Consider the following 20,760-nt stretch of genomic DNA (forward strand, 5'->3'; position numbering starts at 1 on the left):
ATTTTTCTGGTGGGAGGGAGGGGTAATCTGACACACACACACACACGCACACAAAAGGAGAAATTCACCTCTAATGTCCCGTGTATGGCATACTACCCAATTGGTGCCATGTGTGAAATCACTACATTCATTGGCCACTCCCAAACCATGCCTACCAGATATAGGCGGCAGTATCTGGAATATGTATACATCTAGGCTTGCTTTGATACATCAGTGAGTTAGCTGATACATTTCTATCGAAATGGTGCTAAATTGCTTTGTACACCCAAAACCAGCAAAAGAATAATAGTATGAAGTATAATATAAAACTATGAAGTTCAATAGGCTAACACATACTCTAATGTAGCAACACTAAAGGTTTTAAACAAGAACCACAACCAATGTAAGTTATATATATATATATATATATATATATATATATATATATATATATATATATATATATATATATATATATACACACACTTTTATTTAAAAAAAAATTACACTCAAGCTCTTCCAGAGCTTCAGCAGTTTCCTTATATTAACAGTATTGCCAGTTAGGAGCTGGATATCTCTGTCTGATGTCCTGAACAACACAAGACGATAGCTTTTCCCCAGTCTCTCGCCTTGTAGGACCCATTTCATAATGTGACGGTAGGCTGTTAGACGATATTATCTACAAAACAGTAAGCACAACGTTAGCAATGCAAACTATTTGCACCTACAGTATGCTAGCATAGATGTAAACATAACAACGATAGCTCGGCTGACTACAAGGGAAGAACCTTGTGATAATGCAGGGTGTCCAAACTTTGTACATAACATCTTCGTAACAAAAAGAAAACCTTATACTCACTTTACACTAAGCCGTCCACTTGTCCATGCAGGCTTTGGCTGGCGTATCCAATTTATCTTCGGGTTCCTGAAATAGGTTTCATGTGTCCATGTGTGCATGGGCGTAGATTTAGGGTGGGACGCTAGGGACATGTCCCTAGCAATATTCAGGGAAGACTGAATTGTCCCTAGCAATAATTTCGACCAAACAATTAATCTGTATTTATATATAACCACTAATGTCCTTCTTATTCTTGTGTTTTCTATTTTTTACTTATTATATTTTTTTTCAGGAATCATTTAAATGAGACTAGAAATCTTTTGCAATCCCGTTCTGTAAAAATGACGCTCTATGTGGTACACAAACGGTTTCCAGCTTTCGTTCTCTGCAATGCCCGCCTCCGTAACTCACATCGCTAATATGATTGGCTTTGCATTTCTTTAGTCCCGCCTCTCTAAACACATTGCTAATATGATTGGATTAGCATTTCTTGAGTCCCACCTCTCTAAATCACATCACTTTATGGGCTAGTCTTTACCTGCTACATGTGATAGGATGGTTTCACTTTGTACAACGCGCCAAAGTTCACTCAACAAGACGCGCGTGATTATTCGGGCTACAGGTAAGTGAGGAAGAAAGTATTATTATACCCACTGAAACGGTTTCATTCACAAAATACGGAACAAGTTGTGTCACATAATGATTCAAGAAAAGTGTTTTCACCAATACACGACAATCCCATGCTAACCTGAGGAGTTGCAAACTTTTGTCAACCTTTTATAAATGGGGTAGCAAGGTTATTTAGGGGGTCCCTAATCCATGAAAGAAAATAACCCCAACATGGTAAAAACATGAATTCATGTCATGATTGCTGAATACTTTACATTACTGCACTGTGGTCATTACTTGCACAGATGTAGACATAATGTAAGGTTGCATTTTAAACTTAAAATTATTTTTCACACTGATTAAAGGTGCTCTAAGCGAATTGAAGCGTTTTAGACCATAAAACATTTTTTGTTACATACCGGAAACATCTCCTCACTATCTGCTTGCTGCCTGTCCGCTGATCAAACTGTAAAAAAACGCGATCTCTGTAGACAGCCCAGGCTTCACAAACGGCCATATCAACAAATGGCCAAACCTAGCCAGCACAAAACAAAACAAAGTATTCCAGCCAATAAACGACAAGAAGGATTTGGGGGTGGGGGTTGGGCGCGTTCATGAAAGCACGGAAGGGAGGGGGAGGGGGAGGAGTTAGCTACGCTCTGTCTGTTTGAAAACAGTTCAAACATCAACAGGAAGTGACGTCGCACATTATTCGCTTAGAGCGCCTTTAACTGTCTGTTAATGAAAAGAAGATTTAATGTGAACTACAGAAACGTTAATAAACGTTGTTCAGGAAACAGCATGATATACCATCTTCAACACTGGGATTTTTTTGGCAAAATTAAATGAAGAATTAAATATTACTTGCATATTCTTCATTGTTATAAAGTAAATATGGTTATATCTTACAATGTGATTTTCTTTTTTTTGACAAAGACTTAAACAGTTACTGTTTATTAGGCTCTAGGACATAACGAATTGTTTATTATAAATTTGGGATGGCCGGGGGGTGGCGAGTCAGATGTTACGGAGTAAAGTGCATACTGAGTTGTCTGTTGTTTGTGTCAAGTAAACGGTGATAAACAGTTTTTGCAATGCAACCATTTTATTTATGTCCCCACCAATGCCAGAATCAAACCTACGCCCTTGCATGTGTGGTTCAAAACTAGTGACCTCAGTTACGCATGCCAGCGGTGCCGTTTTATCAGTGGATTCAGCAATCTCGTCCAGAAGAAATTGGTATAGCTGAAATTCGCGACAGCAAATCTGTTTCCATAGTCTGCCCGGGCTCTCCCTCCTGAAGCCAAGCAGGTTTTGCTCCTCTGCTGCAGCAGCTGCTCCGACCGCCTCTCGTTCCTTCATCATCGCTCGTACAGGTAGCAAGCGAGCATCCGATTCTCGCAACAGATCTTCGAAATCCCCTTCTGCCATTTCAACTTCAAAACTACCTTCCATCATTGTGATTAGACTATTATAATTTTATCCATGGAGCAAGAGCCTGATAGCTTAGCTTCTAAAGATGGCTGACACCATCTTTACATTCTGTGAGTGAGATCCCACCCCATATGGGCGTGGTTAAAACATGCGGAACTAGCTGCTAATACTGACTGTAGTTTAAGCCTCTGGGCAAAAAAACCTCTGATGACGCAAAATGACGATTTTTGCGCCATCTGAGGCTTTTTATCTATACTAAAAATACATACATCTCATCTCAGAGAGATATGAAGTAGAGTCTTCACGGGTCCACTTTGATCCGAAAACCTGAGGTCAGAAAGTTTCACATTCGCCTGGGACATGGGATGGGTACAATAATAGTGGCATCAGGTCTCGGGTAATTTAAAATGTATGTGTTTTTGCTGAACGGAACCAAGAAGAACAGAACTCTCTCGCGTGTATTCGTCAATGTCCTTTTCAAACCTATCATCTGTTTGCCAAGAGCGCTTGCGACATTGTGTGACTGGCGGTAGGTTAACTTTCATTGAGACAGACATGTTAGTTAATTTTAAATGTACATTTTAGGGGTTACCTTGGTGTCGTCATCAGATAAAGTAAAACAAAATGGAGCAGCTCGCCAAATTGGTTGCGATGCCAATGGAGTTTCTATCTTTCTGACTGCTGCTTGAGTCTGCAGAATGCACACACGTCAGTGCCGTTTACATTCGGGTCCAGTCGGGTAAAAAAAAATGCCAATAGTTCAGGTCGGACTCGGGTCTAATTTTCTCAGATCGGGTCTTTCTTTAAAAAAATTATTTATGCTTGTCGGGTTCGGGAATAAAGTGATTCGGGTCATTTCGGGTCTGGTACATTTCTTTGGACCCGAGAAGACCTTTAATATGAAGGGAGGAAGCACAATAATTCGAAAATAATACTGGTTTTCTACTGATACAAAGCTTAATGCTTAATACTGAAGTAACCCTTTAAGTTCAATGTGATCATTTTAAATACACTTATTTAATTCATTTAACTTTTTGTCTCATCCTTTTAACATTGTTTTAATCTTACTCGTTAAGATGTAAAACCTTTTAACTTTTGTTGAGTTTGATTATATCAGTTATTCTGTTATTCTTCAAACCTTTTATCTTTACTGCCATTCAGATCTCATACAATGGGTTGTCTTTTAACGCATGTAGTAGTAATTGTATTGACTAGGGTTGTAGCGGTACACAAATTCATACCAATCCGTTTCATTACATTACTTCTGGTTCCATGCACATGTGTACTGAATTCAATCTTTAAGAGTAGTTAACAGTAGGCTTGCTTTACGTGTGGAACATACTTGCAAAAAGAGTTCCCAGACAAACATTTTAAGTGGCAGACGGCAAGGTTGTTTAACAAAGCCGCTAAAGCCAAACATGTTTTTTAAATTCACTGTGCTTTCTATGTAAACATGCGTTTGACGGACGTCTCTTGCAAAGTCTGGCGAATGAGCGAGGTTTTAAGACGTTATGTCAAGTTAAAAGAAGTTAAACTTTTGCAAGCAGCGTAACTCATCAATGTCACATCCAGAACACTGGATTAATCAGAAACCATGGAGGCGGGACAACTGTTGCAAGGTTTTGTTTCCATTAGAATGTTGGCATGGAATTTTCATTATCCCCTCATGTTTTATTTTATTTTGTTTTTATTTATTTATTTTATTTAAACCAAGCAGGTGTCTTATTTAAAAAATCTGTTTAAAATATGTAAACAGTTTTTACAATATGTTAACTGTTGATTTTTACAAATATTATTAATAATAAATGACAAGTAATTTTATGTTTTGCATTTCCTTCCTTTAACTGTATCAAAACTGAATCGTACCGCGACTTAAAATACGAGATACATACCGAACTGTGAATTTTGTGTAGCCTTACACCAGGAGTGGGGAACCCTGGGTCCTGGAGGGCCACTGTCCTGCAGAGTTTAGTTCCAACCCAAATCAAACACACCTGAATTTAATTTCCAAGTAATCCTGAAGACGTTAATTCGATTTTTCAGGTGTGTTTAATTAGGGTTGGAACTAAACTCTGCAGTTAGTTAATTAAATAAACTTTAATAAAAAAAAACAAGTCCCATTTAATTTGCCATACTGGAACTTTAAATAGAAATACTTGGTTTTGCGGTCATATGAAATGAAGAAGAGTATTTTTGGCAGCAGGGACACAAGATGGTTTTGGTGCACACATGGATTAAAAAGTGCTCCAGTTAAACATACTGCTGGATCTTTATTGTTTTTAACCTACTTTTATATCATAGGTCCTGGGCATCTTATTCAGACACATGGCTTCATGAATTATATCAAATACCAACAGATAAAAAAAGTAAAAACCTGACTTGCTCTGCTAGAAATCTTATAATGGGTCATGGTAAAGAGAGCAGCAAAATATGAAGGGTCTGGTGGAAACTCTGTATGGAGAAATAATCTAAGATCACCTGCCATGAATTCTTCAACCTCATCAGACATATAATTAAACGTAGAGGGGATTGAGCCTTTTCGGTGGTAGGGCCCGTCTATGGAACAACTTGCCGCTCAAGATTAGAGTGGCACCTTCTATATCTACTTTTAAGTCTCTTTTAAAAACCTATCTGTTTGAGCTGGCATATTAATTTTTATTTGTATTTACTGTAGTGTAAAACCTGGTTGGTAAATTTAAATTGTTTATGGATTTAAATGCATTTGGTTTTTATTTTTGCTTTATCTGTCTTTTCTATACTTTCAATGTACAGCACTTTGGTCAGTCTTGTAGCTGTTTAAAATGTGCTTATAAATAAATGAACTTGAAATTGAATTATAAAAGAAGACTCTCAGCTGCTATCCTTGCAAATGGAGGTAGCAAGGAGGATTAAATAAAGGGGTGCCATATTTATGCCCAGTGGGTATTGGAGAAAATGATTTATTTCGTAATGTAAATTCCCCTTCACTTTCCAATGTTTTACTTCAATGAAACTTTATATTTTTGTGATGTTTTTAAATTAAGGCTTAAAAAAAGAAACATTATCGATTATTTTTTATAGCTTTCTTTGCTCATATTTACCAAGGGTGCCCAAACTTTTGAACCCCACTGTACTTGTCACTGAAAAAATGCTTTATAATTAAAATAATGTTTAAGTTTTCGGTATTGAAGTTAATTTGTACTGTGAACTACAGAAAGTGTGCAACGGTTTTTGGCTAAATGCAAATTGTATTACCATATGTTTAATAGAATATAACAATTAAACTGGTTTCTGTAATGAGACAATAGTACATTTGTGGTTACTGTGGTTTATATACAAATACTATAGTAAATTATGGTAAACTTAGTAAGGGATGAGCGTGGTCAACTTATCAATACTTTGTGTTTGTTTACAGACACCATAACTCCAATGACTGTGGGTCGTGAGCAATCCACTGTGACACACCATTGTGTCTCTGAGCAAGACCCTTAACCCATAGTTGCTCCAGAGGCGTACGACCTCTGACATATATAGCAATTGTAAATCACTTTGGATAAAAGCGTCAGCTAAATGAATAAGTAAGTAAGCAAGCATATGGATAGTTTTTTCACTGAAAAAAATGACTCTGACTAAAGAGCCATTGTGTGAATTAATAACTTAACCTAAAACTGAAAGCAACAGGCAGAAGTGATAAGAATTGTGTGATTAAATAGGAAACACTGCTCTGACATCATCAAAAATATGAGACCGAAGGAAAGAAAAACGTACCTGACACTGATAATATTCCCTTCTCCCTCCTTTTGCAGATGTGCCTTCACAACCCATCCAGCATGTTCCCTATACGTCATCACACGGCTGCGAGAGAGAGAGAGAGAGAGAGAGAGAGAGAGAGAGAGAGAGAGAGAGAGAGAGAGAGAGAGAGAGAGAGAGAGAGAGAGAGAGAGAGAGAGAGAGAGAGAGAGAGAGAGAGCGAGAGAGAGAGAGCGAGAGAGAGAGCGAGAGAGAGAGAAAATTCCTTCAACAGTGGAACAAATGATCCAGTCATAGCTCCAAATATCTTCTAAAATATTTTAGCAACTATAATATTCATGTTCTAAGGATATTATAGCTCTAACAAGACTTTTAAAAAACATACAAACTTCAATCTTGTTATCTTTTTTCAATTTTCCTCATTCGATTTACATAAATTGCCATTTTAGCCTGTCTTATTAGAAAAGAAAAAAACTCCCGCACACTATCATATACTTGCAATTTAAAAAAAATGTTTATTCACAACAACGTTTCGGTCTCACGACCTTCATCAGGTATACAAAAAACTTCACATTCGTCTCATTTAAAAAATATCACATGACTAATCAACAGAATCACATCTGCGCTCACTCAAGCTCATTAGGCATACTAGACACCTCTCATAAACAATTACAGGTTGAAATATAACAGAGAAAACACACTCCTGTTTCTTAATTAATTACAGTCATTAAAAGCACAATCCACATGTAATCAAACAGTCTCAAGTTATAATTCTAAACAGTGGTCGACAAAACTCAATAATCACCAAAACTCATAAGGAAGATATAAAGCACATTGTTTCAAACAGTTCCTACAAAAGATATTATAAAAGACACATTGTTCCAAACCGTTATCACAACATCACATTGAATAATGCCTCATCATTCATCCCCATAGGAGATAAAGTCTGAAGGGTATCAATCCAGAAAAGTTCACCTCTCTGTAAAAGCAATTCCAGGTCACCCCCTCTAGGTGGCAAATTTACTTTCTCAATTCCACAAAAACGTAAAGAGGTAACATCATGATTAAAAGACAAAAAGTGTGCTGCAACTGGATAATTGAAATCTTTTCTTCTTATAGAACTCTTATGTTCACTAATTCTCTGTTTCAATTGACGTGACGTCTTCCCCACGTATCCTAAACCACAAGGACATCTGATCAAATATACGCGAGGATTCTCAGAGTCTACTTAGCCCTATACAAAATGGCAATTATCGTTGTGGGAACTGTGCTCAATGCAACAATACGTGTAAAACATAATTTTTTTGTCACCCAAGAACTGGTAAAAAATGTCAAATTAAATCTGTAATTACTTGTGTTTCTACTCATGTTGTATATTTGATCAGATGTCCTTGTGGTTTAGGATACGTGGGGAAGACGTCACGTCAATTGAAACAGAGAATTAGTGAACATAAGAGTTCTATAAGAAGAAAAGATTTAAATTATCCAGTTGCAGCACACTTTTTGTCTTTTAATCATGATGTTACCTCTTTACGTTTTTGTGGAATTGAGAAAGTAAATTTGCTACCTAGAGGGGGTGACCTGGAATTGCTTTTACAGAGACGTGAACTTTTCTGGATTGATACCCTTCAGACTTTATCTCCTATGGGGATGAATGATGAGGCATTATTCAATGTGATGTTGTGATAACGGTTTGGAACAATGTGTCTTTTATAATATCTTTTGTAGGAACTGTTTGAAACAATGTGCTTTATATCTTCCTTATGAGTTTTGGTGATTATTGAGTTTTGTCGACCACTGTTTAGAATTATAACTTGAGACTGTTTGATTACATGTGGATTGTGCTTTTAATGACTGTACTTAATTAAGAAACAGGAGTGTGTTTTCTCTGTTATATTTCAACCTGTAATTGTTTATGAGAGGTGTCTAGTATGCCTAATGAGCTTGAGTGAGCGCAGATGTGATTCTGTTGATTAGTCATGTGATATTTTTTAAATGAGACGAATGTGAAGTTTTTTGTATACCTGATGAAGGTCGTGAGACCGAAACGTTGTTGTGAATAAACATTTTTTTAAAATTGCAAGTATATGATAGTGTGCGGGAGTTTTTTTCTTTTCTGATACGACCTAATTGTTGGTCTTTTTTCCTACGCACCTATTCACTACAGGTGTGCGATGGAGTTTGTTCATTAGCCTGTCTTATTAAAAAGTTCTAAATTTTGCTTACATTTTTCTTATTTTTCCCAAAATTAACTCCAAATATAAAACGCACATTTGAAAATTCCTCATCAAAAAAAGCAAACAATTCTTTAAGAATATTTAACAAAGCACCAAGCCATACACATTTAAGAAAGCAATGAAAAATAGTTTCCCTAAAATCTCAAAAAGGGCATTTGTCTATAACATCTGAATTTAAAACAGATACAAAAGCATTGACAGCGATGATACCATGTAATACTCTCCACTGAATGTCTCCAACTCCTTTAGTCAATGGTGGCTTATAAAGTGCTTCCCAAACGGGCCTCTTTTCATCCCCTATTTTTAAAAAAGATATTCACGGCGTATCCACTCTATTTCTCAACTTTTCTTTATTTAAAACTTTAACACATAAAGTATAGACTTTTCCCCCAACAGTATTAAAAAAGTGAAACGAAAATCATTTTTAAAACACCACAAGTCCTCTTCATCAAACTTTGGCCTCACACCTATACTCGCAAAGGAGTCATTGATGTCTGGAACCTCACACCCATTTAACCAGCTCTTTAAACACAATTTTTCCTCTTCTGTTAAAGAGTCCCAAAAAATTTGCCACGGCATCAAAATTATTCAAAAGTGGGCCTACTAGGATTGCCAGATGCTTCACTGTGATAACTCTGGCTTTAATGAATATGTCTGTCATTCCTGAAATGCCAGCTTTTTTAAAGTCCAGTCTTGATCCATAGACAACAGGTTCTTCAAGTAACCAAAATAAAGGTTTGGAGAAGTTGTGGCCATTTGAATGTAACACATTCAAGAAAGAGAATGCTGAGAAATTTGAGAAAGAAAAAAGTTACCACTTTCCCTTTTCCCTGGCTGGAGAGACAATAGGGCTCATTTACATGTCATTTAGTTAAGCCATACCCCCTGTAAAGCCGTTTTGAGATACAGGTGTTCTAGCATCATACAGTATGTCGTATTTTATTACAGAAGTCCGAATGAACAACATGCAAAAATAAACAGGACTTTTACCTTTGTGGGGATCACAAGTCGAATCCAGTCTGTTTCAGATGTGTGAATCATCCAATGATTTTTGTCCACAAATGCTTATAATCCGTGAAATATAGATATAAAATCTATTGTTTACATTAGATTTCGCATGAACTTCAGGTAATACAATATAATATACAATCTGACGACTATTTACATCGTAAAATGTAAGGGTATATCAGATAACACTCCGGTATTTACGTTCCGTTAAACACATGAACCCGCCTTCAGAGTTTGTATTTAAAATAGGGAGGTAGTATAATAGATAATCCAAAAACAGCACCATCGAAAACGTGAAGTCCTTAAGAGATGTTACCAATCGCTCACTCGTTCCTCCATCAGCCAATGACTTCATGGAAAATATTGATAGACAAAACATGTAGCCAATTATATAAAAAATTCAACAATCTCTGTGTAACTTATATGAGTTTGACTTCATGCTGTGCTGTAAGACGTCAAAGTACCGCGAGAACGGATGAACGGAGGTCTTCCGAGTTTAGAACGACATAAGGGTGAGTCATTAATTACATTATTTTCAGTTTTGGGCGAACTATCCTTATTCAGTATTAACACTGTTCCCTTTGGGGGCAGAGGCGAAAACACAAGCTTATCCAGTATGTAAATATACACACAGACAATGACGCCCCATGCTGCACGCTAGAATCTCCAGAAAAACAAGCCGATTTCAACCGCAAAATGTATGCTTTTAAATATACATAAACTGCTATCTAAAACATGGAGAGGCTTCTTCGTGATCTCAACTAACAGCAATAGACTGATGGAATGAGAGTGTAAGAGATGGATAGTTTGATGATAAATTAATAGTTTGATAATAGATGGATAGTTTGATAATAGATGGATAGTTTGATGATAGATGGAGACATAGGCTATAGTTTAAAAAAAAAAAAAAAAAAATATATATATATATATATATATATATATATATATATATATATATATATGAAAATCATTCTGCCTACCCTTTTTCAAATAAAAAAATAGATTGATTTAGAATTTCTAAGAGACTTTTTGCTTAGAGAGGCCATATGCAAGGAGTCATGAAAGCTCCTGAATAATCTGTGATTAACACCTGAGGATACAAAGACTTGCATAATGATCTACATAATGAGCCTTACATGCAGGAATGTCAGAAGAACCTAAAAAAAACCAAAAGTACTTATTTTGTTTGTGGTTAATTCAATTATAGTTAAAAAAAATTCAATCAAGGATCAAGGCACATTTTGAGGATCATATCTGTATACCTATAAACCAAAATTTTAAATGGGGGTGGCAATCTAAACTCATTTCAAGTAATGAAGTAACAGGATAAAGATGGTGCCTCTCCTTCTTATACAGTTTAAGCAAAATAAGAATATTTGTTTTCAATTTCACTTCATAATTTAAACGTAGACATTCCAATCATTATGAAGACATTTATCTTTTGTTTGTCTGACAAGTATTCGTTAAGTTACACACAGCAAAAAAAATGAATGTCTTACTGAATATTTTTGTCTTGTTTTCAGTATAAATATCAAAAAATTCTTAAATTAAGATGCTTTTTCTTGATGAGCAAAGTGGCTTAAGATTTAAAGTCATATACTGCAAAAAAATATTTTCAAGAAAAAGAATTATTAGTATTTTTGTCTTGTTTTCAGTAAAAATATCTAAAAATACTTATGTTAAGATGCTTTTTCTTGATGAGCAAAATGACCCAAGAAAATAAGTCTAGTTTTTAGACCAAAAATATAAGTGATTTTGTGCATAAAACAAGCAAAAAAATCTGCCAATGGGGTAAGCAAAAAATCTTAAAACATTTTTCTTAAACACTAAATTCAAAATTTTTTTTAGAAAAATGTGCTTACCCCATTAACAGATTTTTTTTCTTGTTTTATGCACAAAAACACTTATATTTTTGGTCTAAAAACTAGACTTATTTTCTTAAGTTATTTTTCTCTTTAAGAAAAAACATCTTCATTTAAGAAGTTTTAGATATTTTTACTGAAAACAAGACAAAAATACTAAGACATTTTTTCCTTGAAAATAATTTTTTGCAGTGTACGAATTAAATGTATTTTTAGAGCCACAGAAGTGACTTTCTCTTTGTCTTGTGTTGTTTGATTAACATTAATGACACAGACTTAGGTAGCAGGGCTCCAGACTGCGAGTAAATAGTCGCATTTTGCAAGTATTTTTCCTGCCTACGCGACTAATATTTATTTAAGGTCGCATACACTAGCGCGACTGCAAAATTTAAATATAAACTGGAAAAAATTATTTTAGAAATAAATTCTTAGTATTTTTGTCTTGTTTTCACTAAAAATATCAAAAAAATCTTAAATTAAAAGGCTTTTTCTTGATGAGCAAAACGACCCAAGAAAATAAGTCTAGTTTTTAGACCAAAAATATCAAATGTAAGTGATTTTGTGCATAAAACAAGCAAAAAAATTTTGGCATGTAAAACATATTGTACTACACCAAATGTACAAAATAACGTTGTTTTTAGCAATGAATTAGGTGCTCTTTAATACTGTTTAAAAAACATTCCAGGGTAACACACATTGGCATAACACTGCACAGTGGGCCCCCCAAATTTTTTATTTATTATATGAATGGGATTTTAATTTTGGTACTAATTATTGTCTATGGGTGTTTGTCAATCATACATCTAATTTCTTGGACAGGCTTCAGAAAACTGGACACATGTCAATGCATTACAGTCTAGGAGGAGCTAGAATATTATTTAATATAATTCTGATTGTGTTAGGCTGAAGAGAAAGTCATATAATGTAATTAATTAATGAATTCCTTACATTTATATAGCGCTTTTCTCAGTACTCAAAGCGCTTTACATATGAACGGGGGAATCTCCTCAACCACCACCAATGTGCAGCATCCACCTGGATGTTGCGACGGCAGCCATATTGCGCCAGAACGCCCACCACACACCAGCTTAGTGGAGAGGAGATAGAGTGATATAGCCAATTAGTATGAGGGATGATTAGTAGGGCAATGGGCAAGTTTGGCCAGGATGCCGGGGCACACCCCTACTCTTTTCGAAGGACATCCTGGGATTTTTAATGACCACAGAGAGTCAGGACCTCGGTTTAACGTCTCATCCGAATGTACACCTAAGATGGCACTAAGGAACGGTAAATCATATTTCAATTTTTGGGAAAACCATTTCTGTAATAATGCTGGCCAGTTAAATTTTACTTATTGCATCAATAATATGTTAACAGTCTAACAATGCTTCATATTTGCTTATTATTTTATGAAAACTGTGACCGTTTTGGTTTTTAGCAAAAGTGGCAGAGGGGTGGTCTCCATACCACTGTATGTAAAACCATTTAAAAAGAAAGATTTCTTAACATTTTGACTTTGCCAGCTAGGAATGTTTTAAGATTCTAAGGGATGTCATTCAAATCATATCAGTTGGGGCTATTCATCACAGACTATTTAATTAAAGATTCTGCATTATGTATTTCTTTTAAGTTTCCAGAAATTTGATTCCGTAATATGATTCCTCTTAAAAGCCAAAAACAGCAGACTCATGTCTCCAGTGATCTGCAGTGTTCGTTAGGTTACTGATTGTACACAGCGATTAATGAAAGTGACGCACCATTCGTTGGGTCCCATTCTGCGGTCAAAAACTCGTACTGATCCGTCTCCAAGACCTGCAGCTATTAGTGACCGCTGAGGATCACATGACAAGCTGGTCACACAGCTGTCAGCTCCTGTTGGGATGTCCTGCAGTGCATACAATGATGTCAACATTTAAAATGGTTACTAGTAAAGACAAGGAAAAACAAAATAGATGAAATAGATGAAAATATATAAAAAAAAAAAGGTATTACATTTTATAACAAAAGACACAAAAGTAAATTACCTAACCTAATACTGTAAAAATAACTTTGTAAAATTTGTAACAATAAAATTAGGTGTTACAATGTAAACATTATATTTGAAGTGCCATTTATTAAAGTACCCATGAAATCAAAACGGACAATTACTTTTCTTATCAAATGCGTTCATTTATCCGTGTGGGTCAATAATTTATCACGACAATGAAGTCCACATTTTAATTCCAGTGTGCTGGGTCCATGGGTTTACATTTTTATATTTCATGATAAAAAAAATTTCATGATTTTTTAAAGACCATTACGAATGAAATTTAAGCCCTTTTTCATAATTTTTTTATTTCAGTGTGCTGTGTCCATGAGTTACATTTGTTATCTTTCATGACAAAAACAAGATGTATTTTCCACAGGGATGCACCGGTTGACCGGCCAGAGATCGGAACGGCCAGTTTTTGCGCGATCGGCAACCGGCCGTTTTTGTATTTCTCCGGCCGATTTTTCCGGAAGTGCTCCCGCGTGCACAGACTACATTTTTATCATTCGCAAACATGTGTTTTGTGTAAAAGCATTTCGAAATCTGTGCGCAGGACATTAAGATTGCAAGCTGCAATGTCTGTAAAAGACAAGTTAATCACGGAGATTAACAACAGTACATTCGCAGGGCTCTCAAGTCTCATGCATTCACTGTGAGATACACGCATTTCAGTCAGTTTACACACTCACACCTTGTATTTCTAAGAGACTGATAACTTTTCCTGCTATATACAATTAATGGAAGAGGCGCAGCGAAGTTATCTGTCGAGTTTAGCTGTCTCGAGTTTTCGAGTTGAAAGTTAGAAGAGCAAGATCCGATAAATGCTGTAAATAACACAGGCATCTTGAATATAGCCAAATACGTGTTAAATCATGCTTGATTTATTAAAAAAAAAAACTCTCCAACTGCTTTGCAATCAGAAGCTTTAGCTTACCTGGATCGGAATCTGCCAATTTGCTTGTTAAAAAAACCGGTATAAAAACAGTCCATGAAAAATCAAGATCGTGCATCCCTAATTTTCCAGGTATTATCTAAGACGATACAATATTTTTACACTTTGCTGATATTACGTGAGTTTTTCACCTTGAGACTTCAGGACGAAGTTTTAAAAAATCCTCAATGATGAAATATATGAATAAAGCCTTTTATTTAACTGAAATCACAAAATTTGAAAATGTTTTAACAATGTAGGGTTTTCTAATGTAATTTAAATTTTGCAACAATAGTAACACGAATTACGTCTCAAACAACGTTAAAATATATAGGGGATTGCCGGAGAGGATTTAAATTAGTCAAGTTATTTTTATTTTTAAAGCACATTTAAAAGCAACAATGTTGCACCAAAGTGCTGTACATTTAAAACGTCAAACAACACAATTACAACAAGACAACAAAACATAATTAAATGTTAAAGAATAAAAATGAAATTTGAGAGCAGATTTAAAACCTGCAAGCTTCACATTAATAGGTAGGCTATTCTAAAGCCTGGGAGATGTGGTAGAGAAAGCATGCCCCAATCTCAGAGCCCTTTGTGGAGAGCAGCGAATCAGATGATCACAAATGTATTGAGGTGTTTTGCCAGACAAAGCCTTGTATACAATAACAACAATTTTAAAATCGATCCTGAGCTGTACTGGAAGCAGGTGAATGGAAGGTAAAATAGGAGTGATATGATCCCTCTTTTTAGTACCAGTAAGAAGCCTCACTGCAGCATTTTGTACAATTTGTAGAGGGGAGGCTTACTTTAGGCAAGCCGCTATAAAGGGAGTTGCAATAGTCCAAATGTAAAGTTATTGTATTGAGGACAATAAATAAAATACAACCCCAAGATTTCTTACATCAGTTTGAACACAAGCGGAAAGAGCGCGTAAATGAGAAATAGCTATGGGACTAGGTTTTTCAGGGTTGTGACGGAGGACAAGAGGACCCAAACGCAAACGATGTCGGGGAAGTGAACATAGAACATTTATTGACATAAAACATGAAAACAAAAGCCCACGTGGGGGCAAAACTACATAAAACATGATAATTACAACACACTGACATAACATGATATACAAGACTCTGATGAAACATTAAACTGAATAAACAATGAAGACTGCAAAAACATAACACATCTGAACACAATGAACCAGCACAAGACAAGAGACAAAAGGAGATTAAATAGGGGAACTAAACATGATAACGAGGGCAACACAGGTGAGAGGGATAACTGATAATGAATAATTAACAAGGAGAACAAGGGGGGGACTAGGAACGAGACACCAGAGGCACATGACCCAATATACAAGGCCATGAGCCTCCAAATAGAACATGAGGCTGTCAGAACCCTGCCATCACGATAAAACAAATGTAAAACAAGACTCTTATGGGTCCTGACAAGGTTGACCTAAAATCAGAATTTCACTTTTGCCTTTATATAACTGCAAGAAATTATTAGCCATCCAACATTTTCTCTTTTAAACAGCCAAAAAGAGTGTCCCAGGAATCACTATTTTCGGTCTTAGCAGGAAGATAAAACTGCATATTGTCCGCATAACAATGGTACGAGCTCTTATATTTCTTAAAGATGGCACCCAGGGGCAACATATACAGTGAGATAGTAAAGGGCCTAAAATGGACCCTTGGGGAACACCGGAAGACAAGGGAACTGGCCAAGAAGAGACATTTCCAATGCTTACTGAGAAGGTTCTATCCTTCAAATAGAAAGCCAACCCCTGCAACGCAACCCCTTGTATACCCACCAACTTTTCTAGCCGGTGTGTGGTAATGTAACCATGAGGGTAAGGGAGAATGGTAAGACGCAGGCAGGCAGCAGGATAGCTTCTTCAAGTGAGTTTTATTGTATAACACTTGCAGTCCAGTTAAAAGCAGAGTAGGCAGGTTTAAATCTAAAAAAGGCTAAAACACTTTTTTCAAAATTTGTTTAAACTGTCTTTATATACCAATACATAAGTAAAATATAGGTACTCTGAAAAAGAGAGTATAAAAATCGAGAGTCTGTAGACCTCTCACGACTGTTTTAAACACAGCTAATTTTTCCATTCACTCCACCCCTCCCTTCTGCGTTTCTTCTAAAGCCACGGCCCCAAAACACACAAACACACGACGCCGACCGGCTCGGCTGGGAAAAGCATTTCCCCGAGACTAATATAACAATGTTTAAAAATTATATAATTAACAACTTTACAACAAACTGAAGTTGTACATACAATTATTAATAGTAAAGGCAAACGACCCAAAACATTAACAAATAATAGTCCCATCTGGAACTTTAAATGTACGCCCATACGAGCACACAACCTCTTAGTGGGACGCACAACATATCAGAAATGGACAGCTAAAGCGCACACACGCCAATGAGGCTGCGATAGGAAAACCCAAACAGAACATAACACAAATCAATAAATGGTAATGTAAAACTAAACGAGCGCGTTTTGTCATTAATGTCCGAAAAGTTATTTGTATTGACGTGCGTTGTGATATTATGCGGTTATGTGCACCTAACCACAACTTAACACAACCGCATCTCCGTGCATAACTTGAATGGAATGTAAATGCATGATGATTAAACCTCTGTAAACCATAATGTAAGCATGCACCATATTAATGACCCATGGGGCAAATCATAAAAACAAAACTTATTCACTCACTTGAACTTGTCTCATCGTCACAGTGTAAGCAGCACTTAAGTCCAATAGGACTAGTACCCAGGGTATATGCAGGAATCATAGAGATGAATTTACTACCTATTACTACCTTTTTACCACCTCCAAAATATTTTTTACTACCAACACGACATCAAGCAGCAGCCTGTTTTTCAAGGGTGTGGGAGTGGTATGCAAAGCACCACTTACTATAAGGTATAAGTGTCACACCCATCATCATTGTCAATTATGTTTTTTTATAGTGTCAAGTTGAGTTTCAGTTGTCTTTATCTTAACCCTAGCCCTTGAGTTAACCATAGCTCTTAGCCGAGACGTGCAAACTTATCAAGGGTGAAAAAGGTGACAAAGACACAAGCCTTCATATATATGTAATGACATAAACAAGAACTAAATAAATGCTTATATACAAAATATTGTTTATTTTTTGTTCATAATGCATTTACTAATGTGAACTAGGGTTGCACAATAATGAGAAAATAGGCGATATGAGATAGTTCTGTTGGGTGGTGCGATGGCAATGTGTCTTGCGATATGTCTTTCTTAGAGAAATTCAAATTTTTATTTGCTTTTTTATATTCTAAATATGTAGCTAAAAAACTATGCTATACATGTGACAAATAACTCGTAATGTGTGACCATATCCCAGTAGTTTGATTTATTGAATATTTATATTAATTTCATAAATCCAACCACTCCAAACTCTCTGTGCTTTCTCTTTGACATGTACAAAGCTGAATGCACTTAACTGCAATACTTGTGAAGATACCCCCTTTAAAGGGATTTATAAACATTGTGAGAGGTGTAGAAAGAGTAACTTTATAATATGTATAGTATATTTATGATAGACAATGTAGGTCTATGGATAATAAATAGGTATAAAGATTATAAAGTTGATAGGTTTGTGTAAAAGCAGTAAAAGTGCCTCTCTTTCTATTCCTCTCTTGCAGATTAAAAGAGCTTAATCCGTCATTATTTCAGATTCAAAAGTATACTCTATATAAAGTATGTAGAGTCAAGCTTACATAATGACTGTTTGACCATTTGAGCTATAATTGCTCATTCAGTGCAATGGGCTTGGCATTAACATTAGTTATTTGCTACCATCTTTGTAGCAAACATTTTAGATATAAAAAGACGCTTCATTAATAATAATATTATAAAAATGGGAAAAAGAAAGAGTCAGTTTTCATCGGCATAGAAACCGGAGTCACGCTTGAGACTGCACATGCGCTATAGCGCTGCCTGAACCCCGAACAAGCAACTAGAATCAAACTTGTGTACAATTCGACGTACAAATCTTATTAAAGGTAAAAAAAGTGATTTAGTTAAGAGCAGTGAGAGATCTTATCTCAATGCTGTTTGATTAACACAAGTGACAAGACAGGAACAAAATTAGTTAACTTCCCCTTTAAGACCACAGTCCAGATCTAATATACTGTTACACATGTGTTTTGTCTTTTAGCTGTTTACTTTCTCTTAAGAGCTAAATGGTCGTGTTTATGAGGAAACTTGCAAAAGCCGGGAATTTTGACGCATGTGTGTATTTAAGGCTAATACAGCTGCAAAAATACTCACAGGCAAATTGAGAAACAGATGCGCGACTTGCACGCTCTTTTCAAACAGAAACAGCGCACGCATTTAGCACTGTTGTTTGTGTTTCAACGGCTTAAAATAACTTAATATAAAACTGTGGTGCTTAAAAAAGTGTACAAATGTTAAGCTTTTGTCATCACAAGTGCAGTAACTTGACGTGAGCAAGTAACCTTGAATGATAAAATACTACGAGTTAAGTGTGTGCGCTCAATCTACACAGACAGATTAAACTTCGTCAGCAAATAAAGTGACTATATTTGGTATCTACTCCGACTCACTCAGATCCTGTTAACACCGTATATATTTTTAAACTATGCTAGATGAAGTTAAAACATGGAGACACAAATATTAAGCAAAAAAAAAATACTAACAAGTCAAGATGCATTTGTTACCTTTTACTACCTTCCAAGGGCCTTAATTATGGTAGATTTTTTTACTACTCCGCGGACACTCTGGTAACGCACATAAACCAGAAATCTAGAAGTTGCAACAGATCATTACTAACTTTCAACAGTGCGCTACTGTACTGTGCAGTGATTTAAAACAGGACTGAAAAGGCATCAAACATATTAGACAAGTTAACAAAATAATTTAGCTGGAAAAAGACAACTCTCTCTAAACGTTTTGAGATAAAAGGCAGCTTTGAAATGGGTCTATAGTTACTGAAAATAGAGAGGTCCAGATTTGGTTTCTAAAGCCCGGAATACACTGCAGGATCTTTGCCCTCTTATAAGATCATTAACTTATCACACTGTGCGACAGGGATCGTTTAATCTCGGGTACGACAGGCATGTAGACTGTACGATGATGACACGGAAGCTTCGGCGGCAGCGTCACACATAGCGCAACGTCACCGGCATGTGCTCATGGTAAACAAATACCAGCGTGCAGGTCGTAGCAGCAAACACACTGTGCGGTGATCATGTTGAATTTCTGACACATTTATAAGATTAGAAAGAAATACAGATTTTGCCTCTTTGACTGCCTTCTATTAGCTAGTTAAACAGGCCCTTAAACACTCATATGAGACCTGGAGTTTATCTTTTGTACATTTTTGCTCAGCTTTATGACACTCGTCTAAGAGAGCGGGAAGTATTGTTTAACCATGGATGAGCAGATCCCCTTTCCCTTTGCTTTTCTAGGGACAAACGGATTCTAAGCAGATAGAGCAAGACTACACTGTAAAAAAAATCAGTAGAAATTGCAGCTGGGTTGCCGGTAATTTACCGTAGATTTAAATTTATGTTATTTACTGGCAACATTTTGTTCAATGTTGAATGAACATTTAACATTTACAAGTCTTTGTCTTTACAGAGTAAAAGTAAAAAAACAGCATCAAGCAAAACGCTCTGGGAAACAACATCTGAAGCAAAAAACTGAAAAAGGTTGATGATGATTTCTGGTTCCCAGAATGCTTTGCATGAGGCTGTTATTGTATAGTTTTATTCTGTAAAGATAAAGACTTGTTAATATTTAAAATTTATTTAACTTTGAACAAACTCTTGCCAGTAAATAACATACATTTAAATCTACGGTAAATTACCGGCAACCCAGCTGCAATAACATTGTAATTTCTACGGATTTTTTTTACAGTGGTAAAAATTTGAGAAGGTTTTATTAATCAAAATATATAAAAATCTAGTATAATCTGAATATAAATGTATAAGTATAAAAAGACCTCAGTTAGTTCTGAGATGGTTCAGCAGGACTGACTCGGCTTTTGTTGTCCGGCTATTAAAAATGAATGCTTTTGTATTTTATTCTGAAAGAACCA

General features: G+C 35.8%; 1 protein-coding gene across 4 annotated transcripts in view; it reads right to left on the bottom strand.

The window, feature by feature from the left end:
• Positions 1-20,760, bottom strand: part of rptor (regulatory associated protein of MTOR, complex 1) — a 343,625-nt gene that overhangs the window by 22,635 nt on the left and 300,230 nt on the right. For all 4 annotated transcript variants that reach the window (XM_065253269.2, XM_065253268.2, XM_065253267.2 and 1 more), the window contains 2 exons: positions 13,454-13,581; positions 6,608-6,694 (listed from right to left, as the gene is read on the bottom strand). In XM_065253269.2, the coding sequence (XP_065109341.1) occupies positions 6,608-6,694; positions 13,454-13,581 (215 nt within the window). The remainder of the gene's footprint in view (positions 1-6,607; positions 6,695-13,453; positions 13,582-20,760) is intronic.

The sequence above is a fragment of the Paramisgurnus dabryanus genome, chromosome 7 (assembly GCF_030506205.2).
Source record: "Paramisgurnus dabryanus chromosome 7, PD_genome_1.1, whole genome shotgun sequence".
NCBI lineage: Eukaryota > Metazoa > Chordata > Actinopteri > Cypriniformes > Cobitidae > Paramisgurnus > Paramisgurnus dabryanus.